Below are 27110 nucleotides of genomic sequence, written 5' to 3' on the forward strand. Positions count from 1 at the left end.
CTGCAGCCCTAATTATAATAGAAGGTAAAGGGAACCCTGACCATTAGGTCCAGTCGTGGACGACTCTGGGGTTGTGGCGCTCATCTCGCTTTATTGGCCGAGAGAGTCGGCGTACAGCTTCCGGGTCATGTGGCCAGCATGACTAAGCCGCTTCTGGCAAACCAGAGCAGCGCACGGAAACGCCGTTTACCTTCCTACCAGAGCGGTACCTATTTATCTACTTGTGCTGGCACGCTTTCGAACTGCTAGGTTGGCAGGAGCTGGGACTGCTAGGTTGGAGGAGCTGGGGATTTGAACCGCCGACCTTCTGATCAGCAAGCCCTAGGCTCTGTGGTTTAGACCACAGCACCATCCGCGTCCCATAATTATAATATTACTGCATAATCTTTGAAGGGACCCAGCATTTCTGAATTTGCCACTCCACTGCTAGTCACCACCCCCCGCCAAATCTTGCTTGATAGCAGACTGTGGCCTCCAGAAATGGTGTGCTTTGTGTGAAAGAGAAAAAGAGAAAGAGCAAACAGGAAAATAAAAATAAAAGCGGATTTAGAGAGGGCATTAGGCCAACGGGATCTTTTTTCCAGTCTGCTACATCCAGCGTGAGACAGATAATTAATACCATTGTCACGGTGTCTAAAGTGGATTGAGGTTCTGTGTCCAAATGCACATGTTGTTACCATTGTTTGCATTAATTACTTAATTGCTCTCGTTAATGGTCTTAATCCACATTTGCAAAGAGATATTGTTCAAGGAGTGCCTGTCAGGCTGGAGACGAATTGCAGGCCTGCCTCTCCTTGGGGGCGCAGGGGGTCGCCCTCCCCACCCCAGCGTCCCTGCACCCCAGTGATTCTCAAATGCTTGCCTTCCTTCTTCCTCGCCTGGAGCCCCAACCAAACGGGAGTCTAAATGGAGAGTTATTGTTGGTTCTCCCGCACCCCGCCAGACTTTTCTCATTCTGGAGGCATTAATAACTTGGTGTCCAGTCACCCCCGCCGCAGATGAGAAATGTCAGTTTCTCTTGTTATTGGAAAAATCTGCAGGGGCCTTGCTTGGCTGCCAGTTTGCAGACAAAGAAGATCTCTCACTCCCCACACAGCCCGATCTGTCTCAAAAAATGTAAGGAGAGACCTTCCTGGGTCAGGCTGGTGACCCATCCAGTCCAGCATGCTGTTCTCACGGTGGCCAACCAGGTGCCCCCGAACAGAAACCCACAACCTGAACACAAAAACACATTCCCTTCTCCTGCGGCGTCCGACAATTGATATTCAGAAGCATTGCAGCCTTAAACTGTGGAGACAGATCACAGCCCTCCTAGACAGCAGCCATCGATAGACTTTCCCCCCTCCACGAATTTTTCCAGCCCTCTTTTAAAGCCCCCCCCAACCCAAATTGGTGGTGTAGTGAAGATTCCACCAACGGTGTCTCTGAAAAATGTTACACATCACTTGGGAAGACAGGTGAACTAATATCAGCATACTGGAAGAAGCAAAGATCACTAGTGTCGAAGCAATGATTCTTCAAGATCAACTTTGTTGGACTGGTCATGTTGTGCGGATGCCCCATAATCGTCTTCCAAAGCAACTATTCCGAACTTAAAAATGGAAAGTGTAATGCTGGTGGTCAACAAAAGAGGTTTAAAGACTGTCTCAAGGCAAATCTAAAAAAATGTAGTATAAACACTGACAACTGGGAAACACTGGCCTGTGAGCGCTCCAGGTGGAGAACAGCCTTTACCAAAGGTGTCATGGGCTGTGAAGAAACTCAAACTCAGGACACAAGGGAGAAATGTGCTAATAGGAAGGCACGCTTGGCAAATCCACACCGTGATCAACTCCCATCCGGAAACCCATGTCCCCACTGTGGAAGGATGTGTGGATCCAGAATTGGCCTCCACAGTCGCTTATGGACTCATTGTTAAAACCGTGTTTATGGAAGACAATCTTACTCGGCTATGAGTGATCGCCAAAGAGATAAGAGATGAGCGTGTGCTAAAACTGCCTCCAGCACTAAGGTAAACTTTACCTCTGCTGCTCCGCCCACTTTTGCCCCTGGCTCCGCCCACCATGGGCTTGCGGCCCCCGGATGGCTGAGCAGGAGGTAATGTGGCCCTCGGCTTGAAGAAAAGATTCCCCACACCTCTGCCACCTTCTGAGCAAAGTAGCCAGATTTAGCTGGGAAACTTTATTCTTTCTTTGATGTGTGTGTGTGTGTGTGTGTGTGTGAAAAATGTCTGTCTCTCCTTTCCTCCCCTCTCCCTTCCCACAATGTTTATGCCAAGGGCAGCCAGTGGAGATCAAAGGTTCTCAATCTTATCCCCCTGGAAAGCAGAGCAGTAGTCACCCCAGCCAGGAAGTATTAAACTGTGGCCGTGCGTCGCATTCAAAAACCCTGGCGCCAGCTCTCTTGTCTCTCCCTGTCTATCTCTCTCTCACACACACTTTCTCTCTGAGGACATTGGTACAGCTAAGGCAGGCAGCCCAGGGATTTTAGACACCCCTGCAGGGGCGTCGCTGGGTCCTCAAGAGCCGGGGGAGGGGGAGTGTTGCACAGACCTGTGGTCCAAATTTGCATAAAATGTGCCCTTGCTAATTTACATGGACTGATGATGATTTGGGGAGAGAGGGGAGCCTGCCTTGTTAACAAAGTGAAAAAAACATTAAAATTGAAAGCGGGGGGGGGGGGAGTAGATCAGAGCTCACTTAACCCCACAACTCCCAGGCTGTTTGCTTAGTAGGTCTCTATGCAAGCTCGTAAGTCTGCAAGAATGTTGTACAGAGTACTCTATCAACTATCTATCTATCATCTATCTATCTATCATCTATCTATCTATCTATCTATCTATCTATCTATCTATCTATCATCTATCATCTATCTATCATCTATCTATCATCTATCTATCTATCAGATATGGCTACTGGATAGATATGGCTACTGGATAAAAAAAAATAATATCCACGCAGGATTACAAACTGTTCTAACCAGCTTGCGGAGAATATCAGAGGTCACAAAGAGAAAGGAAAAATATATGAAAATAACAATAAGAGATGTGGAAAAATAATAAGAAAGGACTGGATAGTACTGTGAACATCATAAGGTTAGATTTGTGGACATTAAAACAGCAGTAAGAAGCAAGAAGTTGATTGGATCCCTTCGGAACTTGAAATATGGGTACCCCCAACAAAAATTTAAAATTCGGCTGTGTAATTTGGAATTTATGTAATTTGGTTTGATTTGATGTGATTGGTCGGTTAATAAAAAATTAAGTGTTGCGGCCTTTAGCCATGGAGGCAGAGTAGGCCATTGTGGCTAAAAGTTGTTGATAGCATCATCCGCCATGAAACTGCCCAGTCCTCTTTTAAAGCCATCCATGGGCCAGCTGGAATGGATCAGTCGGTAGAACATGAGAAGAAGAGTCTCATGGGTTGTGGGTTCGAGTCCTACGTCAGGGGTTGGACTAGATGGCCATCAGGGTCCTGCCGAACCCAACAATTCTACGCTTCTGCGTTGTGGAAGGCGCAGTGCCGTCCTTCACAACCCTTCCCCGTCCCTCGCAGCTCTCCTAGTGCTGATTTTTTAAAAAAGGAGTAAGCACAACATATATATTTTATTTCATCCACATCGTACAGTGTAAAGGTCAGCGCTGGGGAGGCGGCAGTGGCTTGGAGGCCTGCCGACAATGCAGGTTTTCTATTCCTTAACTTTTAACGAATTGCCTCCCTTCTTCTTTTTTCCCTTTTCAAAAGATCGCCTCTCCAATTAAAAGCACCATCGGAGGCTTAATGTCAAATTTGGAGCTTGGTAGCACACTGAAGGGAGGGCAGTTTATGTGTGTGTGTGTGTGTGTGTGTGTGTGTGTGCTTTGCCAAGGGCTTTGGCAGGATGAGAGCCAGTTTCTTGAATGGCAAAACTTCCTAGCTTTTCAAACAATGTCTGGCATGGACATTTTCTGGAGTCTGTTGTGAGCAGTACAGAGCTGTGTCACAGAGGTCCAGGCCTCTCTGTCTGGTCCTTGGGCCTTAGATCAGAAGAGTGCTGCTGGATCAGCTCGATGGCACACCCTCCAACCTTCCTCAGATGAAAAAAGGGACATTTCTCCCTTCCCGCCAACTGGCCCTCCTCGACCAGCCCCCCAATTTTGTGTGTGTGTCCCCCTTCCCTGCAGAGTATTTCCTTTTACCATCAGCCTCTTGGATTTCTCCATCCCGTGGTGTAAAGGAGATAAACAGGTGTCGACCCTTCGCTATGTGCCATGTGTTACCCGGAAAAGGGGAGGATGTTAGGATATTGATCTTCCGTTCCACATTTCCTACTACTACTACAATGGGCCACAACACACATGCCAGCCTGAGAAAAACCCTTAATCCCAGTTTTGTTTTCTCCTTTGGTAGACTTACAAGAAGAAAAGCACACGCCAATAAATGAATTTTAGAAAGAGGTAAGATTAGAGGAGGGAGGCGAGTGGTGGGTGGCACTGTGGGTTACACCACAGAGCCTAGGACTTGCCAATCAGAAGGTCGGCAGTTCAAATCCCCGCGACGGGGTGAGCTCCCGTTGCTCAGTGCCTGCTCCTGCCAAGCTAGCAGTTCAAAAGCACATCAAAGTGCAAATAGATAAATAGGTACCGCTCCGGCAGGAAGGTAAACGGTGTTTCCGTTTGCTGCTCTGGTTCGCCAGAAGCGGCTTAGTCATGCTGGCCACATGACCCAGAAGCTGTACGCTGGCTCCCTCAGCCAATAAAGCGAGATGAGTGCCGCAACCCCAGAGTTGGCCATAACTGGACCTAACGGTCAGGGGTCCCTTTACCTTTTAAGATTAGAGGATGCACAAAGTGTTTTTGTTTTTTTAAATCAAGACTCTGTGCCCTCTGCTCTGCTCCCCCTTTTTTTCCTGCCCAGGACGGCTCTGCCCTCTGCCTGCCCCTCAGAACCAGCATGGCACGCAGGGCTGGGCCTCAGCCTCCTTTCCTCCTCGCTGGCTCTCCAGCAGCCACTACCAGTTGCCCAAGGGAGGCGGCTGGCAGCAGCAGCCATGGAGAGGCCGTGGAAAGGCAACAGGACAAGTGTTGGCTCATCCTCCTCCCCAAGTTCGCCCGTGGCAGCACTGGCAGAGGAAATAGGGACATCCCAGGATCATATTAGAAGCCGGGGTGGCTTTCGTAATTCCGGGACTGTCCCTGGAAAGTCAGGACACTTGGAGGGTATGTGATGGCCTATTTAACCCAGCACCCTGTCCAGCGCCGAGGGCCTTCTGGCGGTTCCCTCACTGCAAGAAGCCAAGTTACAGGGAACCAGGCAGAGGGCCTTCTCAGTGGTGGCGCCCTCCCTGTGGAACGCCCTCCCACCAGATGTCAAAGAGAACATCAACTACCAGACTTTTAGAAGACATCTGAACGCAGCCCTGTTTAGAGAAGCTTTTAAGGTTTAATAGGTTATTGTATTTTTGTGTTCTGTTGGAAGCCACCCAGAGTGGCTGGGGAAACCCAGCCAGAGGGGTGGAGTATAAATAAATTATTATTATTATTATTATTATTATTATTATTATTATTATTATTCTCACAAAGGCTGAGCAGGTGCCTTAGTGGGAAACCTAGGATCTGAGCACATGAGCAATCTCCTCTCCCATGGCTTCCAGCAACAGGAATTCAGAAGCGTTGGAGGCAGTTGTGGCTAGTAGCCTTCTCCTCCTCCGTGAATTTTCCGAATCCTCTTTTAACGCCATCCAAATTGGTGGCCACCGCTCTCTCCTGTGGCAGGGAGTTCCATAGTTTAGCAGTGTGCGGCATGATGGAGCCCTTTCTTTATCCGTCCTGAATCTTCCAACATTCATTTTGACGCCCTCTCACCCATCCTTGCACGGGGAGGAGGGTCCGACCGCCCTGCACCCGGCCGGATTTTACCCTTCTCTTCCACTGCTAGGCTGACTTGCGAAATGTGGGTCATCGCTGAAGGCGCTCTGGCCTGGCTGAGTCGGAAAAAGAGCAAAATGGCTAAGTCCTCTCTCACGCAGCAGCTGGGAGGTTCAAGGTGACCTCGGGATTGGCATGGGGAGGGCGGAATCCCTTAGCACGATTCTCCGCTCATCCATCACCTGAGCTCTGCCTCCTTGCTTAGGATCAGAGCTTCTTATGCAAAAAAAGCTTAGCCAGAGGTGAGGACACAAGGGCATTTGCAAGCCTGTCGAAGGTGCGAGAGGAGCAGATGGTCTGTGGTGTGCGGCTGCAGATGGGGCTTTAAGCTGCGCTGCCTCAGAGCTTGTGGCGGCCGAAGCAGGTTTTATTATATGGCTATTGAGGGGATGGATCCGTCCATTTGCACCCACAGCTTCTCTGTGTTTTTGCGTTAGCTTGCAATTTTTCCCCTTCTGAAAATTCACCTGCGTTTCAGTGCAAATTCCACCTACGTACTTTGGAATGCAGTTTCGTTTTATTTATTTATCACATTTATCTCCCACCGGTTTTTTCTCTCCAGGTGGTGTGTATACGGTTCTGATCCTCTCCTCGTTTAACACCTCATTTAATTAGGTTAAGCTGCTGAGGGATTGATTGTTAAACCGCTCTCAGAACCGTAGCTCTGGGAGGGGACTAGGGGTCTCCCTGACAACCCTCAGCGCCCTCATCAAACTACAGCTCCCAGAATTCTTTGAGGGAGGAAGAGATTGACTGTTTCAAATGGTATCACAGTGCTTTAAATGTATGGTGTGGATGTGGCCTAAATCTCACTGAACACTGTACGAAAATAGCCACCATTCAGTGGGTCTGTTGCACAATGCTCACTCTATTTCTTATCCTTTCCCACACAAAAATGCCTTGTCCAGACAGGTACACTGAGCCTTCCCCCTGGCATAGATGGCTTTTGAAAGGAAACCAGAGAAGCTCAATTTTTAAAATTAATTTTAAACCTTAAAGGGTGACTGCAACTTCCAGATTCAGGAACAGTCAACAAGAATCTGACACAGCAGGGCTCTTCTTAAAGTCCCAATACAAGGAACTGGGACTTCCTTGTAGTTCTCCTCTCTTACTTCACAACCTTGAGGACTAGCCTCTTGGCTTCCAAAATAAATACATTCTGAGTTTTTCAGGATGTACACACCACAAGCACACATGATATGTATGGACCTGGTCATCCAGGTTGCAGAAGTCCATTGCACAAATGCTTAACTACTAGTAGTAATAAGTAGGTGTAGTTAATACTACTACTCTGGCCTTAATCCCTTAGCCCTTGAACTTGAAAGAAAATGCAGAAGGAGGTGCTATCATCCCCCACCCAGATAATGTGTGTTTTGCTAGGCTTATTAGATGGGGATGACACCCGGCCATTGCAATCCTTCCTGCCCCCAGGCGATAGGAGCCAATGGCTGTGGAATGAGGTAATTGCCCTTTAAGACTGCAGGCAGCTCTTCAGAGGGCAAGGGACCAAAAGCAGGACCAGACCGGCCACACTCTGCAGAGGCAACAGCTCCCCCTGGTGGAGGGAGGCTGCTACAACCAGCAGCTTCCACAGTGCTCTGTCCAGGGTCCTGAACTGCCTTGCCTTGGGACGCAATGGGAGGTGGATACCCCTACTAGTAGGAAAATCTCAACTTTCACAAGGGAGAAGTCACAGCTGTTACAGGAGTTTACATGTGTCAGAACCAAGTTAGGCGGGGTTAGTTTTCCAAAAATATTAAGTCCAGGATTCCCAAATTGGCTGGTACTGACTCCCTGGGGTTGATGGAACAGTGCAGAAGGGTGAATTAAGACCAAGGGGGTCAAAAGGGCTTAGGTATGTGGAAAATAAGTTGATGAGGTTTAATCCCCCCAAAATAATTCGAAAAACTGTGAGCCTCAGAAATAAAGGGCATGAGCACGTACAGAGCGCACCTCCCTGGGCAATGAGGAACTTCTGCATGGTAGCGAAGCATAAAATTTACATTTTATGATTCCTAGCAGTGGTGATGAGTGATTAATACACATTGATTAGGTATCAATTATTTCTTGATTTTATTTCATTTACATTCCTAAGAATTTGGGTTGGGGGATCAATGACAATTTCACGAGCTCATTAAGGGTTCAATGAACTCAGAGGTTCTCAGACTTAAGTGATTGAAAATTGTGGAGAAACCCCAACTTCCCTCATTCCTGTTGCCAAAGTCTTTATTTCCTTTAAGAGTGTGAGACCCTTCTGCAATATCTTGAAAACATTCCTGCCCACATCTCATTTTGTATAGAAAGGATCTGTCTACTATCTGTCAACTTGTTTTTATTATTGCTTGTTAGCCGCCCTGAGCCCGGCCTTGGCTGGGGAGGGTGGGGTATAAATAAAAATTATTATTATTATTATTATTACTAACCTACCCACGTTGGCCAACCCCAAGACCCACCAACTCACCTACCTACTGTGTTTTGACCATCTCAAACCCACTCCCCATTGAAGGAGTAGCAGGATAAATGAGGAAGGATTAAAGTTTGTAGATGTTCGACAAACTCCTAAACAGCTGCTAAACATTTCCCCCCCAAGGTGTGACTGTGTGCATCCACGAGGACCAGAAAAATAATAATCTAAAAAGTTGGTTCCAAAGTGTTCCGGCCCAAACCTTCAGACCAGGAGGGGGAGCGGGGTAAATATTCTTTACAATGTTCCTCCAATCACATTGCTGCAATTTCTCAAATCCCACCCCTTTAACGTCATCGGCTCATTTTTGCTTTGCGAAACTGTGCTTAATGCATTGGGGGGGGGGGAATGCCTGAGGAGCTCAGGAGCCGTGACAATCCAAAGGCTGCTTCCTTCTCCTGCCAAGGGAGACAGACTGCATTTCTCAGTTCTGCTCACTTTTTTCCTTAAAAAAAAAACCCAAAACAAGGCAGGGAGAGAGAAAGGAAATGTAGATACATAAAAAAGAGCATCTGCTTCAATGTTTTGGTTCCTTTTATAATCGTGTGTGTTGCTGAACAGAGACTAGTGCCTTCCCTTTCACCTGAGGGTGGAGGGAATTGTCACCATCTTCCTGGGCTGAAAACAAACAATCAGTTCTCTCCTTTCTTTCAAACCCAGCCTGTGGATTTACGCACAAATAGAAGGCTGCATATGATCATTCCAGAACAGAAGAGGGTGGTGCTCATTGAGACTGGTGGGGTGGGAAGCAGGCAAGGCTCACACCTCCGTAGGAGAGCATCTGCTTGGCGTGTAGAAGGTCCCCATTTCAATTCCTGGCATTTCCAGGTAGAGCTGGGAACGTCCCCTGCCTGAAACCCTGGAGAGCTGCTGCCAGTCAGTGTAGGCAAACTAAGGCCCAGGGGCCGGATCTGGCCCAATCACCTTCTAAATCCAGCCCACAGATGGTTCGGGAATCAGCGTGTTTTTACATGAGTAGAATGTGTGCTTTTATTTAAAATGCATCTCTGGGTTATTTGTGGGGCTTAGGAATTCGTTAATATTTTTTTTCAAAATATAGTCCGGCCCCCCACAAGGTCTGAGGGACAGTGGACCGGCCCCCTGCTGAAAAAGTTTGCTGACCTCTGGTGTAGACAATACTGAGCTAGATGGAGCAATGACCTGACTCTGTATTAGGCAACTCCCAGTGTAGGTAGAGCAAGAACCTCTTACAGACAGAGCTCCATCCTCTTTTCCTATGTGTTCTACAAACACCCCACTGAAATTGAGGAGGAGGGAGCTGCCAGCCAGTGCCACCCCTTGGACAAACTGGGAGTCAGAAGCCAGGTGGGCAGGGGCTACTGAGGCTGGTGGAGCAGGCCCCATTTCCTCCAATGGTCTAGCCTCCACCTTTCCAAAAGTCCCCTAGTATGGGCACAATTCCAGCAGGCAGCTGAGTTTGAATCCAGTTGTTAAGCACATTCATGGAGGGTAAGGCTATATTAATGGCGGCTAGCTGTGATGGTGACGTGGAGCCTCCAGTGACAGAGGCAGTCTGCCTTTGAATACTGGGAATCTGCCAGCGGGGACAGCTGTCATCGCACTCAGATGACCCAGCAAGGCTCTTCCTATGTGTGTCTCTGTGTCTCTGTGTGTGTCTGGTTAAACCTCGCAGGCCTCATCTCCATATAAACAGAGCAATTTTCAAAGGATGTCCTCCCGGAGACGCTTTTGCAAAACACTGGAAAATAAATCTGCTGCTTGCTTGCCGTAATGGGAATCTTAACGAGGCCCTGAGGATTGATCTCCCCCATCCAATTTTAATAGGCCGGGTTTAGCTTCACAGAGTGGTGGCAGAAGGGAGGGGGGGAGAGAGAGGGAAATTGCCACCTTCCATTGGGCTGGGAGCTTAGTGGCCGAAAAAAAACCACCATCATTTGCTCCAGGAACCGTGCAGGATCAGGGCCCAGCAGCAGGTGTGCCACCAAAATGGAGTGACCTTTGCTGTCATCCAGCAAACAAACCATGCACACCCCAGCCTCCCAGAGCAATGGAAGAAGCTAGGGATAGTTACTTTCCATTTTGCAGGGTCAAAGGGAGATTGTTCCACAGGCTGGCTGGCTGCCTTGCAGAGAGGCAGGCAAAGCTGCTCCCTTCCATTTTCTGGATCCAGAGGCAGAACGAAGTGTTCAGCTCCATGGCCTTTTGGCAGCCAGATCCTTCCACTGTATCCAGGCCCACGATACTGGCTGCAGAATGAGGCCATTGCCAGTGTCTTGAGTGCCAAACACCAGCTGTCCAGAATCAGTTGCTTCTTTTTTTAAAAAAAAAATTAAATCAGTAAGACAGCAAAATAATAGATTCCCACAAATAAGGCACAATAAAGCGAATAAAGACATCTGTTTGCAAATGCTAACCGTATTACAACAAATTGAAGGCTGCATGAGGCTGAGCATTACCATTAAAGTTGCTTTTTCCAGTGCATCACAAAGAATACCCATTTTTCTACAAACTTATTAGCTTGATTTATGTGCGCTCTTTCCTAAGTTAATTTAATCATTGTTACTATAGACCAAATCATGTCAAACCATTCACATACAGTTGCTTTTTTTAAAAGAAGAAGACTTTCCATCTCATTTGCATGTCCAGAACCTTTGTGTCCCTGTTTATCTGTGTCCTTTCCTAACCTGGGGCTGGGGATCGGAAGATCTGAACTCAGTACTATGCAGCCAGGGGCTGGGGAACTAGCCCAAGTTGTTAGCTGTGGGGAGTGGGTGTCTTGGATTTGATTTTCACTCCAGTCCTGACACCTGGTAAGCATGGTCTCATCTGCATCATCACCACTTATTATTTATACCCCGTCCATCTGGCTGGATTTCCCCAGCCACTCTGGGCGGCTTCCAACACAATATTAAAATACAGTAATGCCTCAAACATTAAAAGCTTCCCTAAGCAGGGCTGCCTTCAGATGTCGTCTAAAAGTCTGGTAGTTGTTGTTCTCTTTGACATCTGGTGGGAGGGCGTTCCACAGGGTGGGTGCCACCACTGAGAAGGCCCTCTGCTTGGTTCCCTGTAACTTGGCTTCTCACAATTAGGGAACCGCCAGAAGGCCCTCAGTACTAGACCTCAGTGTCCGGGCAGAACAATGGGGTGGAGGCGCTCCTTCAGATACACTGGACCGAGGCCGTTTAGGGCTTTAAAGGTCAGCACCAACACTTTGAATGTGCTCAGAAACAATACATTTAAAGCAGCCTCGTACCACTTTTAAGCAGTCGTGGTTTCCCTAAAAGAATTCTGGGGTCTGTAATTAGTTCTGGGAACTGAGACTTCATAGATGACCCTCTATTCCCCTCGCAGAGGTATAGTCCCCGAGAAGAAGGATTTGGTGGTTAAAGCACTTTGGGAATTGTTGCCCCGCAAGGGGAATAGGGGTCCTTTCACAGCTCTGGGCACCCAAACTACAGTTCCCAGGATTCTTTCAGGGAAGCTGTGACTGTTTAAAGTGGTATGAGAAATGGATTTATAGCTGTGTCCCTTGTCTCCAGATCAAATAATTTATTATGATCAAAGACCAGCTCACATAACACAACACAGTAAAAACAGTGTGTCCCTTGTCTTCTATTGTCTCCTATTTGAAGAACTTCCATACGACAGACGTCTATCATTTGAAGGCATCCTTTCAGAATGTGGGACCCCAGCCGTGTGTGTGGAACATGGGGTGCCAACCTTCTTTTGGGGGGTGCATGTGGGATTCCGAAAGAGCACCCACTTTCCTCCCCTAGTCTTTCCGCTTACCCCTCCTTCCCTACAGCTGCCAATCTTTATATGATTTTTCAGGCTCAGATCAGTCAGCTGGGCTTGAGTCTTGAAAAGCCCGCAGAGCTGGAAGAAGAAGTGGGAAAGAGTGTCACTTTTTCGACTTCAACTCTATGCACTTTTTAAAAGGGGAAGTCACCACCCTTGCCACCTTGTGACCAAGCGGGCAGGGATCAGGGGCCCGGGGGGCTGTGGGAGTGCCAAAAGAAGTCCTCATCCCTCATTGGGCAACTTCGGGTGCAGAAACAATCGACACTTTTCCTATGCCCATCAACAGTTAGCCCGTAGTGCAGGGGTCAGCAAACGTTTTCAGCAGGGGGCCAGTCCACTGTCCCCCAGACCTTGTTGGGGGGCCAGACTATATTTTGAAGGGGGGGGGAATGAACAAATTCCTATGCCCCACAAATAACCCAGAGATGCATTTTAAATAAAAGGACACATTCTACTCATGTAAAAACATGCTGATTCCCGGACCGTCCACAGGCTGGATTTAGAAGGCGATTAGGCCAGATCCAGCCCCCGGGCCTTAGTTTGCCTACCCATGCCCTAGTGGGTAGGCTGAGCAGGCAGGCAACTCACCTTTGTCACAGTAAAGGGAGATGCACTGCATTCCCAATTTAAGTCGCAAGAATTATTTCTAAATCTGCAGCTGAACATGGACCTAAGCATATTGGTGTCCCCTTTTTTTCTTGGACAGCCAACCTCCACCTGCCCTCACTGGAATAAGCGGTAATGGCCACCAACTCGGATGGCTTTAAAAGAGGACTAGGCAAAGTCATAGAGGGGGAAAAAGCCATGGATGGCTACTAGTCACAATGCTGCTGTTTTAGCCCCGCTTGCAGGCGTTCTGTTGGGGGCACCTGATGGGCCTCTGTGACAACAGAATCTTGGAGAAGATGGGTGTGATAGGAATTTTGAGGTCTTATATTGTGATAGGAATTTTGAGGTCTTAGATATATGTTAAATGTTCATAAGTGTACCAACCAAGCACGTACATAGATCAGCACAGGAAGACCGACCTGAAACCATTTTTGATTCCCAAACTGACCTCAATTATTTCTCTGCAAGGTCAAAGTGGGAAACCTCCCCATTGTCTCTTTCCTCACAAATCCTGTCTTAAGGGCACATTTAAGATATGAATAGGGTGTGAGCCTGTGACCTGGCCCAGGAACTAAGTAGTTATCATTACAAAAGACTGGCCAGGCTCCCCAGGCAATCCAGTCAAGTGACCATTAAACAGGTAACCTGGCAGACAGGAGGTAGACAAAGCACTCAGATTTCTGCTGTAGACTGCCCTTTCTGTGATGCAGGTATGATGTATCTGGAGGTGGTGGTCTTGAGCTACACCCCTTCTGTGATGTATGTATGATGTTTCTGGGGTTGGTCTTGGACTCCAGGGAGGGATTTTAAAATGTCTATGTAAGGGCAGGCACACCTTGGTTCTGGTTCCTCCTCCCTCCTCCATGTGGTGAGGACCCTGTTGCAACAGATCAATAAAGATCAGGCTTACTAGCTGCTTTGCTTCTCAATATTCTCTGGTTGGCCTCTGTTATTTTCTCCTACCAATAGGGAACCTACGTAAGGACTCTATATGGGCTCTGGAATACCCCATAAGGTAAAAAGGGCAGATTTTTGTTTACAACAATGGGTCCCCAGTTTGATCCACCAGATCTCTTCTTATCTTCTTAACCCTTCCAAGTTGGGGAAGCTGACCATCTCAGGTCAAGGGACGAAAGGTTCTCCAACGGTACCAAAAATTTAATATGCCTATATATTATTTTAAGAAACAAAACAGCACAGCAGGGAATTGGGAAGTCCAGCGCTGCCATTTACAACCTATTCATCATTTCTGCAAATCAGCATCCTTATCCCACCCTGTTCCTCTCAAATTTCCCCCCTTTTAAAAAATATGCGGTGCTAAATTTAACCAGCTTATTGGCACAGTCATCCCTCTCCTCTCTCCCCCCCACCCCCACACATCGCACCCACCTTATTTTCCCTCCACCATTCTGCCAAAGACCGGCTCTGAGTATGTTTTGAGAGAGAAAACCAACAGGGTGTCTTTCTGCTTCAATCAATAATCTCTTGTGTGGGAACAAACAGGCCCTCAAATTATAGAGGCTGGGCTCGCGAGGATTGCGTGGGAGCAGTGTGCAGGCATGGAATCCGCAGCAGAGCTTTTAGTTGCCCCCACCTCCACCCCTCCATCATTTTAAGAAGGCAAGTTTCTAGCCCTCATGGGGCATTCTGAGAAAAGGTGCCTTGGAATTTGGTACTGGGCAATGTCAGGAGTAAGCTCAGAGGCCTTCTGAAGTGAGGTGGGCAGTAGATGGACAAAATCGAATTTAAAAGCCAGAGCAAGGAGGGGTAACATCTGGGAAACTCCCCTCCCCCGGTGTCGTGGTTCTAGGGGTTGCTTGTGCGTAAGCCGGTGTGAACACCTGGCTGGGTTGCCTGAGTGAACCTTTTCTGTCCGGACAGCCACTCACCCGTGGCTGTCTCAATCGCTGGCAGAATCCGTCAATGGGCGTTTCTTAAACTTCTTCCAGCAAAGAAGCTCTTTGACGCCTAGTCTCCTCCTACTCTCTCTGCGTGAAAGCCTTCTGCGCAAGGAGGGCGTAGGCAGCGGAGGACCTCTATTCTCCCCGCTGGTCCCCGGCAAGGAGTCATGGGACCGCCTCGCTGCTTCCCCCATCTGTCCCCCTTCTCCACTGGTGCTACGCTGATTCTCTTCCCCAGAAGATGGGCTGCCTCTCCCACTCCCGGGATGCTCTCTGGAATCCCTCTGGATTTTGCTCTCTCCCTCCGGCACTGATGACAGTTCCCTGACACCCGGCTATCATTGGACTCCAGCTACCATCACCCCTAGCCTGCATGGCCAATGGCAGAGGATTCTGGAAGTTGTAGTCAAACAGCAGCTGAACAGCCGCAGGTTCCCCATCCTTACAACAGAGGAAAATATCCAGTGGAATGTCAAACATTCATTACTTAGAGGTAGACTTCCTTTGAGTATTGAAATTCCATGTAACTAAGTCATCCCCCACAAGTTTGTTTAATGTAAATCCCAGGACTATCGTCACATCTTGTGGAGGTGAGTTCCACACATCAATATGATAAAGATGTTGCACGTTTTCCCCTCTCCCCCACCTCCTTTTATTCTTTCGGCCTCTGTTACATGTTGTCAGAAAGCCCTGAAGCAGACTCATTTGCAAACATCTCAGTTCTTGGCAGAACCCTGAACTCGGTGCTTGTTCGCCAATGACAGCTGAGTAGAGCCTCCAGGTTCAAGAGGAGTCTACCCCTTGATGCTAGCTGCCCGACATTCTCCTTGCATTTTTTTGCAAAAATAAAAATAAAAATTGGTACCTATTACTTGGCTACAGAACTGCAAAATTCAGGAAAAAGTACAAATTGCAAAGGGTGCTTGAGTTTCAAATTACGTAATGTTTTGGGGAGCGCAGATCGGGTTGATCCAAAAGGATCCTGTACCCCTAAAGCTTTTGGTTCCTTTCTTTGACTTGATTTTTTCTCCTGTCATTCTGACTCCGCTTGAATTTATATTTCAAAAAGGGGCAAACACTTCTCTCCTCAATATGTGTCTCCTTTTCATTTTCTTCCAGCTGCCCTGGGGACATTAGATTTCAGCTTGCTGTATGATCAAGAGAACAACGCTCTCCACTGCACTATCAACAGAGCCAAGGTGGGTGTCTGGTAATAGACGTGTTGCTCTAGGGATCAGCCTTCTGTAACTCAGATAGACAGCCTGGAACGATCGAGCCGCCTGCCGAACTCTTGAGGCTCCCGTTCGCCAGCAGTTGTTCAGCCTTTGATCAGTGCCTTGTCATTATTTTATTTATTATTTCATAACATTTATATGCTGCTCAATTGTAAAAGAAACCCTTCCAAGTGGCTTACAAAAAAACCCCCACAACATTATTAGTAAAAACCATGGAAACATTCAGAAAATTATAGCCGGCATTAAACAAAAACACATCAGTAGTCTGGAGATCTGGGTAGGCTTGTCGAAGCAAAAAATGTTTTGTTGTTGTTGTTTAGTCGTTTAGTCGTGTCCGACTCCTCGTGACCCCCTGGACCAGAGCACGCCAGGCCCTCCTGTCTTCCACTGCCTCCCGCAGTTTGGTCAAACTCATGCTGGTAGCTTCAAGAACACTGTCCCGCCATCTCGTCCTCTGTCGTCCCCTTCTCCTTGTGCCCTCCATCTTTCCCAACATCAGGGTCTTTTCCAGGGAGTCTTCTCTTCTCATGAGGTGGCCAAAGTCTTGGAGCCTCAGTTTCAGGATCTGTCCTTCCAGTGAGCACTCAGGGCTGATTTCCTTCAGAATGGAGAGGTTTGATCTTCTTGCAGTCCATGGGACTCTCAAGAGTCTCCTCCAGCACCATAATTCAAAAGCATCCATTCTTAGCAGATGCCAAAAAGATTGCAGTGAAGGTGCCTGTCTGATATCAATAGGCAAGGAGTTTCAAAGATTATGTGCCGCTACACTGAAATATCAATATTGTAACAGAAGTGAAACGGGTATTATGGGCCGGGCCAGTTCCGCAGAGCAAACTGGTCAAGGCGGCATATTTGAGGTAGGGTGATCTCACAGGTAATCTGGTCCCAGGTTGTTAAGGACTTTGTATACTAATAGGAACACCTTGAACTTGCCCAGGCAGCAAATTGGCAACCATTGCAGCTCTCTGAGCATGGGTCTTATATACTGACCTCACTCCTGTCAGCAATTGGGCTGCAACATTCTGCACTGACTGCAGCTTCTGGATCGAGCACAAGTCTCCCAAACATAACTCCCCCCCCCCCGTAGAGCTCATTACAGTAATCCAGACTTGAAGTAAGTCCGGGGGGGGGGGTTATGTTTGGGATACTCAGTTCCCGATGCCTTTTGGACCTCTGCTGATTTTATCTTAGCTAGAAATGTGCGGATGAGGAGGAATTTGCGCTAAAATCCACACGTTTTCAGGGCAGGGGGAGGAACTGAAATGGACAGATCCAGCCATCCCAGTGCACGAGTAACAAGTAAAAGAGATGAACCGATTTTCCTATCCCTGTGCGTAGGTAACAAGTTGTACAGCAGAGGTCAATGTGTGTGTGGGGGGGGAGCCACCCGAAATGGTCTAAATTTGGGTGGTGAAGGAGGAGAACCCAAAATGAAACATCCCTCCAGAACTGTGGCTCTTCTTGCGGCCTCCCTCTCTCTCTATGTTTCCCCCCCAGTTGAAAAAGACAAATGTGGACAAATGAAACAGTTTTGGGAAATGATTTATAACGCATTGAAAAAGATGTTAAAATATACTTTCCCAAAAAAGCCGGAAGGTTTTTTGTTAGGCTTGATGGGAGGAGGAAATATAAAAAGCAGATCAAAGGTTATTTATGGGCGCTACGACTGCTGCTGGAATTTTGTTAGCCCAAAAATGGAAAGTACAGGAATTACCAACAGTGAGGGAGTGGCAGACGAGGATGGTGGATTACGCAGAAGTAGCAAAACTGACCTGCAGGATCTGAAACCAGGAGGAAACAAAATTCCAAAGAGATTGGGGTAAATTTATGGATTATATAAATAATAACGGTAGAAATTTGAAGACTCTAGCAGGACTGAAATAAATCTTACAACTTGGACTGGATATAATAAGAAACTGCGGAAAGGAGATTGAAACAAGAAAACCTGTTGAAGGGAGGGAGGGAAGTCAGTGCTCAGCAGAGTGTTGGGTAAGGAAATGGGTAGATGATTGTTGAATATTACTGTATTTTGTTTGTTTGAAATGGAAAACCAATAAAAAGCATAAAAAAGACAAATGTAGGAAGTTGGCAAAGCACTGAACATGTGGTGGTCTTCAGGAAGAACGAGTGGGCAGACAGATACCTGGGTGTTCTCAAATCTGTGGCCCTGAAGGTGGACTTACCGTATTTTTCCGTGTATAAGACGCCCCCATGTATAAGACGCCCTCTGTTTTTGGGGACTCAAATTTAAGAAAAGGGGGGGAGATGGCTCAGAGTTGTTGAGCATTTGGGGGGGGGGATTGCCCAGGGTTGTTGAGTTTTTTTAAGGGGGATTGCCAAAATTCGCTCACCAGCACGCGACACAAAATCCGGCTCTCGTCTGTCCCATCATCAGCAGAAGCGGCCAATCACCCGCCCAGCTGCCACAGCGTCAGCCAATCAACAGCAGCCCTTGGCGCAGCAACCAATGACACGCCCAATAGCCGCTGACAGCCGCGGCAGCAACCAATCAAAGTCCACCCTGTGCGCTACCCGTGTATAAGACGACCCTCACTTTTTAGCGTAATTTTTAAAGGGGAAAAAACCTAGTCTTATACGTGGGAAAGCACGGTACGCATCCAAAATGACGGAGCGAGTTGGCAACATTGCTGGGAAAGTGGGGCAGGGAGTGCGTGTGACGATGAGTAATTTCCCTTCCCGTCCAAAGCAGGTTCCTTAATTGCCGCCTCTGTTTCCTTTCTTGTCGATATAGCTTTTCCCAGCCCACACTCCGCAACACCCCGCTTCCTGAAGATAATTTGGGGTGGGGGTGTTGTGCTGCCTTCTTCTGCTTTCACAGAGGAAGCTCGAGCCAGAATTTGAATCGAGAGAGGTGGCCGTGGGGAGGTGGTGGTCTTCTCCCCCCCCACCATAGCTTGTTGGGGGGATTCATACAGCAAAGAAGAGTGGGACCCCTGCCCCGTGCCTCTCCAAGTGAGGAGATGCCAGGGACTGAGCCTGGCACCTTCTGCACACAAAGCAGATGTTCTAACAGTGGTGTAGCGAGAGGGCCAGCTGTCCAGGTCCATTTTTAAGGGGGTTTGTGTATCTGCTTCCCTCTCCCTGCTGGGAAAACCCTTCCCCACCAACATCTCTGTCGCTGCCGCCTAACCCTGATAGGAACCGTTTCCAGGTGGAACAGGAGCAACTCCGCTTCCTTTTTGGGGACAGGAAAGGAGGCAGGGAGACTGCGGAGACGAAGGCCAGACCTCAGTGGCTCTCTGCTCCCGTCAGGCCAGGTCCCCCACTTGGCATCTGTCTGTGCCCCGATGGCAACCCACGCTACACCACTGTGCTCTAGCACTGAGTTACAGACCTTTGCCTGAAAATAAAGATTCCAGTCCTCATTAAGGACCGATTCAAATAGGAACACAGGAAGCAGCCTTATTTGCATCAGGCTGTTAGGCCATCTAACTCAATATTGTCGACACTGGCTGGCAGAGGCTTTCCAGAGTTTCAGGCAGGGAACTTTTTCTAGTCCAATCTGGAGAAGACTGAGATTGTGTCAGGAGCACGTCCTACTCTCGAGTAGGACCCTGGCAGAGACACATGCCCGACTGGCATGTTCTCTCCCTCCTGGTCGATCGTTCGGGAGCTTCAAAAGCTTTCTTGCCTGAACATCACAGCAACCAATGCCAACAAATATTGGCACACTTAGGGATCCGCAGAGTCTTTGCGGCTTGCGTAACAGACCTCAGCAACTCAGCATTTTGGCTAATCTACTTTATTTACATATAAACACACACGGAGCACTGCAACATGGCTCCCTCCCTCTCTAGCATCAGACAGCAAAGAGAAAAAGAACAAAGGACAATAGTCCCACTTCACGGAACACAGGAACACAAACGTCCTGTCTCCATCACTTCCCACTCTGTGGAATCAAAACATCATGTGATAGACGTCATGTGATAGACAACAATCCCATGACTGCAACCATGGAGCAGGAATTCTAACAGAGTCAACCTGGGTTCTCCCAGCTAAGCTCTGTTACCAAGCTAAGGCCCTTCCTGTAAAATTAAAGCAAGATTCCAGTCATTGTGGGTCTGAATTTAAAAAGCTCATTGAAATCAGCACAGAGGAAAGTGCCTTATACTAAATCTAGCCCTGGATCTGACTCTGACATAGCCTTAAACTGAATTTAGATTGTCTGCCTGCGGGTAGGGAGTGTCTTGCCTTGATTTTATGTAAGCTGGTGTGGGAGCCCTTTTGGCTAAAGTGCAGGGTACAAATGCTACAAACAAACAAACAAGCATAGTTAAACTGTGGAACTCCCTCCCACAGGAGGAGGCAGTGATGGCCACTAACCTAGATGGCTTTAAAAGAAGTTTAGACAAATTCATGGCGGAGGAGAGGGCTATTGATAAATGGCTATGCTTCTGAATACCAGTGGCTGGAAAACACAGAAGAAGAAGAAGAAGAAGAAGAAGAAGAAGAAGAAGAAGAAGAAGAAGAAGAAGAGGAGTTTTGATTTGATATCCCGCTTTATCACTACCCTAAGGAGTCTCAAAGCAGCTAACATTCTCCTTTCCCTTCCTCCCCCACAACAAACACTCTGTGAGGTGAGTGGGGCTGAGAGACTTCAAAGAAGTGTGACTGGCCCAAGGTCACCCAGCAGCTGCATGTGGAGGAGCGGGGAAGCGAACCTGGTTCACCAGATTACGAGTCTACCGCTCTTAACCACTACACCACACTGGCTCTCTACAACACAGGAGGGGAGAGTTGCTCTTTTCCCTGGATCCTGACTGTGGCCTTTCCAGAGGCATCTGGCTGGAGACTGTCAGATCAGGATGCTGGGCTGGATGAGTCCCTGGCCTGACCCAACAGGCATCTTCTCTTGTTCTTATGTTTGACACAACATCTGCAGAATTCAGCTTCCAGAGAAGCTCATTTTTGTTTTTAGGATAGGGTTACCAGACATCCCCAGATTTGCAAATCTGTCCTCAGACAAATTCCGTCCCCAGAATGTCCCCAGATTTGCAAATCTGTCCCCAGGAAACGTGGCAGTGGCATCCTCAGCAGCCCGGAGCCAGCCTGGTAGCGCAGTTGGCTCTGGCTGGCTTCAGGAGCTGCTCGCTGCCGCTACCAAAGGTGAACCAGGGATGTCCAACGGTACAGATCTCCTGCCCCCTTCCCCCTTTGTTTTGACAGATCAGGGGAGGCTCAGTGTGGTGTAGTGGTTAAGAGCGGTGGACTCATAATCTGGTGAACCGGGTTCGCGTCTCCGCTCCTCCACATGCAGCTGCTGGGTGACCTTGGGCCAGTCACACTTCTCTGAAGTCTCTCAGCCCCACTCACCTCACAGAGTGTTTGTTGTGGGGGAGGAAGGGAAAGGAGAATGTTAGCCGCTTTGAGACTCCTTCGGGTAGTGGTAAAGCAGGATATCAAATCCAAACTCTTCTTCTTCTCAGGAGTCGCAGGCGGGTGGGTGTTGCCCAGAAGGGGCGCAAGGGGCGCGGTTTCTCTGCCAGGCAAGATGCAAAGCCCTTCTTTCACACCCTGCGAAACATAAATGCACAGAGCTTTTTAAAAACCTGGCAACGGCCTTCTGCCCACGACTCCCGAGCCTCCCCCAATCTGTCAAAACAAAGGGGGAAGGGGGCAGGAGATCAGGGAAGGCTTGGGAGTCATGGGCAGGCGGCACGCCATTGCCCAGTTTTTAAAAAACTGTGCATTTATGTTTCACAGGGTGCGAAAGAAGGGCTTCGCACCTTTATACAATGTGCATGCGTGCTTGGGCCCAGGGCCTTTTGCCTCACCATCCCCACTACTGACTCCCTGTTGCTACTCAGCTAAAAAAAAAAAAAGTGTCCCCGGATTCATTGAAAAAAATCTGGAGACAAATTCCTGTTCCTTATGATTCTGTGAGAACAGGATGCTTCTGGACTGGATGGGCCTGATCCAGCAGGGAAATTCTTAGGTTATTAAGTTCTTCGGCTAGGGAAGGGGAACAATGCCAGGCCTTCTTTTGCTCGCTGGAGAAAGGTGCCCTGGAACAATCTGAGATATGGTTGTGTTGTGCAATATAACAGAAAATAAAAATTAAATGAAAGAATAAAAATTAAATCCCTATCATGGACCTTTGCATCTATGTGGCCACCCCTGCTTTGGTATCCACCCCACTTACATCACTGGAAAGCCCCCCTCCCATCCTGAGAGCGGGATGTTCTTCCCAGGTGAGGGCCGCTAGCTTAGCGGAAGCAAAGCTGCAACTGGTACGCAGCTCTGTTTTTCAAAAATCCTATTTTCTTCCCTTTTCTTGCAAAATGAAAAAAGAGCATTGGGAAGGAAGGGGGTGGTGAAAACCTAGTGGCTGCCAATTATGCAGCCGCCAGAGAGAGCCGTTTTGCAGGACGTGATTAGCAGCATTTAACAGCCCCATTTATAAGCTGACAAGGCGGTCAGGAGCGTCAAGTAAATAATCGTTATGTCGGGCTGGCCGTGGGTTGCACTGGCTTATAAATAACTCTTGCCATTTTCCTTTCCTTTCGGGGAGTGGGTGGGTGGGCAGAGGAGCCTTAAAGGTGTTAAGAAACCAAATCTATTGTTCTTAACAGCCATGAATGGCCACTGGTGCTCAGATTGACTAAGCCAACATTTTTCAAAGACTATCTGAGGCATTTTTTTTAAAAGGGAAGCATTCATCCCTCAAACATCCCAATCTACTTCTTCTTTGGCGATCACTCGTAGCCGAGTAAGATTGTCTTCCATGAACATGGTTTTAACAATGAGTCCATAAGTGACTGTGGAGGCCAATTCTGGATCCACACGTCCTTCCACAGTGGGGACATGGGTTTCCGGGCAGGAGTTGATCACGGTATGGATTTGCCAAACGTGCCTTCCTCCTAGCACATTTCTCTCTTGCGTCCTGAGTTCGAGTGTCAGTGCCCGGGCAGAACGATGGGGGTGGAGACACTCCTTCAGGCACCTTTACTTTCATTAATACACACCACACACACACAAACCTTGTGGTTGGCATCCATCTGTCTCGAGAGACAATGGAGTGTGCCTCCGGGGGTGAAGTCAAACAGCAATGGAGTGACCTCCACGAGGCACAAGCCAGTGCAGTGTGTCTGGAGGTCCTGGGCTACCCAGATGACAAGAAATACACACACACACACCCCGGCTTCGCTGATGTGGCCCAAAGGAAAGCAGAGCACCAGCTTGGCTGCAGGAGCTGCTGGAAGGAGGCGTACAAGGCACCATCCAACCATTTTAGGGACTCCATGCCAGATTGCACGCAGCAAAATGGGCTTCGTAATTTGTGAAAGGTGACCAGAGCAAGACTCTATCTCGAATTACATCTGTAATCACTTCAAAACACAGTGGTGTTGAGCAGGAACTTTATTAGGGCAAAATATATGGTACTTTGAGACCGCAGGAAGTTTAGGCTAATCCAGCAACTCTCAAACTTTTGGGGGGTCCTGCACCCTCAGTTCCTTGGCCCAGTAGACCTGAAGGAGCGTCTCCACCCCCATCGTTCAGCCCGGACACTGAGGTCCAGCTCCGAGGGCCTTCTGGCGGTTCCCTCACTGCGAGAAGCCAAGTTACAGGGAACCAGGCAGAGGGCCTTCTTAGTGGTGGCGCCCACCCTGTGGAACGCCCTCCCACCAGATGTCAAAGAGAAAAACAACTACCAGATTTTTAGAAGACATTTGAAGGCAGCCCTGTTTCGGGAAGCTTTTAATGTTTAATAGGTTATTGTATTTTAATATTCCATTGGAAGCCACGCAGAGTGGCTGGAGAAACCCAGCCAGATGGGCGGGGTATAAATAATAAATTATTATTATTATTTAAAGATGGGGTGGGTGAAGGAGGTGGGAGAAAACCAAGGCAAGCCAAAGAGATTTGCTTTACTTGTTTGTGACCGACGCTGATTTGAAACTTTGCTGGGCCACTGGCACTGTGGGGTTTGTGTCCTTGGGTTATATTGTTCTGACTGGCAGCATCTCAAGGGATGACCCCTGGCAATTTCCGATCAGGACATTCGTTTGATATATAATCACAACCAGGCTTCCTCTGGGCTCTGATTGCCACCCCCATAAGTAAATCTGTCCCAATTTAGCTGGCAGAATCAGAACCAGGCAACCCCTCCAGAGACGCTCTTGGAGAATTTGGGAAGGGCAGACAGCCAGAACGATCAAAGAACTTGGAGCTACATCCCAGTGAGGAAGGGTCAACCTGCTTTTTAGTTTGAGTGGGGGAATGTGAGTAAGGAAGCAAGGGATCATGGAGAGTAAAATTAGGGCCAGTGGGTTGGGAAAGGGGTTAGGGAGATTTTGCTCGCTCTCCATGACAGGGAAGCAAGGGGCCATTGATCCAATGAAGGCTGAAGGGTAAGAGATTCAGAAGAGGGGGAAAGAAGAACTTCTGTTTGTAGCTCAGTGGTAGAGCATCTGTGCCCCAGGAAAGTAGACAATATTTGGGGTGTTTTAAATTAGGGAAGGGACGCGGGTGGCGCTGTGGGTTAAACCACAGAGCCTAGGACTCAGAAGGTCGGCGGTTCGAATCCCTGCAACGGGGTGAGCTCCCGTTGTTCAGTCCCTGCTCCTGCCAACCTAGCAGTCCAAAAGCACATCAAAGTAAAAGTAGATAAATAGGTACCACTCCAGCAGGAAGGTAAACAGTGTTTCGGGCGCTGCTCTGGTTCGCCAGAAGCGGCTTAGTCATGCTGGCCACATGACCCAGAAGCTGTCTGCAGACAAACGCCAGCTCCCTCGGCCAATAAAGCGAGATGAGCGCCGCAACCCCAGAGTCGGCCACGACTGGACCTAATGGTCAGGGGTCCCTTTACCTTTACTTTAAATTAGGGAAAAGTGAGAGGGGACCATGGAGATGTGTCGGATGATGGACAGTGTGGAAGAAGAAGATTGAGAGCATTGTTTTCGCCCTGCCTTTCGTAAGACTAGAACTCAGGGCCATCTGAAAGCTGAATGTTGGGAGAAATTGGGGCAGGCTAGCAGCGGTTCTCAACCTGTGGGTCCCCAGATGTTGTTGGACTACAACTCCCATCATCCCTGAGCTCTGGCCTTGCTAGCTAGGGGTGATGGGAGTTGCAGTTCAACAACATCTGGGGACCCACAGGTTGAGAAAGGTGAAGAACTTCTTCGCATGGGGCGCAGTTAAACTGTGGAACTCACTCCCACAAGGTTTAGTGATGGCCACCAAAGCAAGACGGCTTTAAAAGAGGAATGGACCGGTCTGTGGAGGCTGTCTGTGGCTATTAACCATGATGGCTGCACTCTGTCTCCACTGTTAGAAGTCCTTATTTCTGAGGTCCTTACATAGTGCTAGGAGAGCCCCCTTGCCTGAAACACCAGAGGGCTGCTGCCAGTCAGTGTAGACAATACTGAGCTTGATGGTGCACCAGTCTGACTCAGTATAAGACAGCTTTTTACATTCCCAACTACTTCACACAGCATCACATAGTTTAATAACTTTGGAACTCCCTGCCACAAGGTGTTGTAAGGACTGCTAACCAGGCTGACTTTAAAGGGGATTAAGGAAACTCATGTAGGGTGTAGCTATCCATGGCTACCAATTGCAAGGGCTGTATACTACCTCCAGGATCTGGAGATTGACAGTGGGAGGCAGCGGCTGCTCTCACGCCTTGCTTAATAGGTTTCCCGGAGGCATTTGATTGGTCACTTTGGGTAACAGTGCTATAGGTGCTATAGGTGGGTCTCCTATGATGTGCTATAGGTGGGTCTCCGTCCTCACCCTGAGGGGCTGCTTTTATGTTCCTGTGAAGGGAAGGAGGCCAGGCCCAAGCAGACAGGCACTCAAGCAGGGAGGCAGCAAACAACCTCCTCTGCGATTTAGGTCACTCTCAAGCTTTTCATCCCTTCATTTATTTCTTTGTGGACGTCTCGAGGATCTAGCTGGGCACAGTTTGGGGACTTGGCTGGTTTTAAGACTCAGTTGAAATGAAAATCTCAGGCCTGTCTGCTTCTTTCTCTTTATATTCCCTCGCTGTCTCCAGATATGATTTCCTGTACAGCCATCTCTCCATCACGGCTAATCTCTCTCTTTCCCCTGCTCCTCCCAGCCTTGAAAATAACCAGTTCGTCTTATCTTCCCACTATCAAAAGATGTATCGCTCATATCCCTTTTGATCCTCAGGAACCTTTCCCCTTGATGTATACAGTGAAGTTGGGTCGTTGTTTACCTCCCCCTGACAAAAGGGTAAATGCATCAAAGAAGAAATTGAAAGAACAGCTTGTGTAGATGGGGGGGGGGGATCCCTTTCTCCTCCTTTCCTGCCTCGGTAATCTGTGTTTGATGGATAATTCTGGGCGATCTGAGGTTTATATTTTTTAAATGTACATTTTACAGCTTTAGGTTTTTTGGTTTTTTTAAAAGAATGATAAGAGTGTGAGAAAATTGAGCAGAGCCTTGCTGGACCAGACTGCCTATTCCATCATGCTGTCGCCCATCAGATCATTGAAGATGGGGGAAGCCTCACAGGATAAATCGTTCCCCATGAGGTGCTTTTGTTCAGGGGTGTTAAAGAAGTTGGCAACCCTTTTGCAGCAGCGGGGGAGGAGAAGGAGGGGAGAGAGAATAGGTGGGTTTGTGCTGGGCAGAAGCGTTTAATTGGGGGAGGAAGAATGGGGGGTGCTATTTTCCCCACTTCTTACTGTTAATGGAGAAATCTGAGGGCTCCCTTGGACAAAAAACAAGGATACCAGCCAGGAATACCAGAGCAAAACAGCAGCCAGTCGGCTTGGTCTTTATTGAAGACTGTTGCGACAGAACTCCCACCTGCCACAAGGTGGAACAAGATGGAAGCCCCGAACAAAAGAGCCCCCAAACTTTTATTAGCTGCTAATCCCCATGTTACACCCCCCAAACTACATCACGGTTACATCATGGTTACATCATGAAAGGTGAGGTCTGGTGGCAGTAATCTGAGCATCCTGAACCCTGCCCCATGGTTCCCCTTGCCCTCCACCAAACACCCATCAAGTGTCACAAAAGAGATATTTACATTTCCCTGTTTCCCAGCCAAGTTAACCACACCCTTTTGGCTTCATCTGGGTTTGTTATTTCTGGAATGGCTACCTGTCTGGCACTCAGGTATCAGGATGCCAGGAATTATCACTCAGGCAGAGGGGCTGCTGAGTAGCTGAGCTCACATGTCTATATGAATTTCTGAAGTTTTCCCAGTGAGC

General features: G+C 48.2%; 1 protein-coding gene across 1 annotated transcript in view; it reads left to right on the forward strand.

The window, feature by feature from the left end:
* Positions 1-27110, forward strand: part of DOC2B (double C2 domain beta) — a 134114-nt gene that overhangs the window by 15438 nt on the left and 91566 nt on the right. The window contains exon 2 of the mRNA XM_080983136.1: positions 15785-15864. Coding sequence (XP_080839262.1) covers positions 15785-15864 — 80 coding nt within the window. The remainder of the gene's footprint in view (positions 1-15784; positions 15865-27110) is intronic.

The sequence above is a fragment of the Podarcis pityusensis genome (genome assembly GCF_964106645.2).
Source record: "Podarcis pityusensis genome assembly, chromosome: 15".
Classification (NCBI taxonomy): domain Eukaryota; kingdom Metazoa; phylum Chordata; class Lepidosauria; order Squamata; family Lacertidae; genus Podarcis; species Podarcis pityusensis.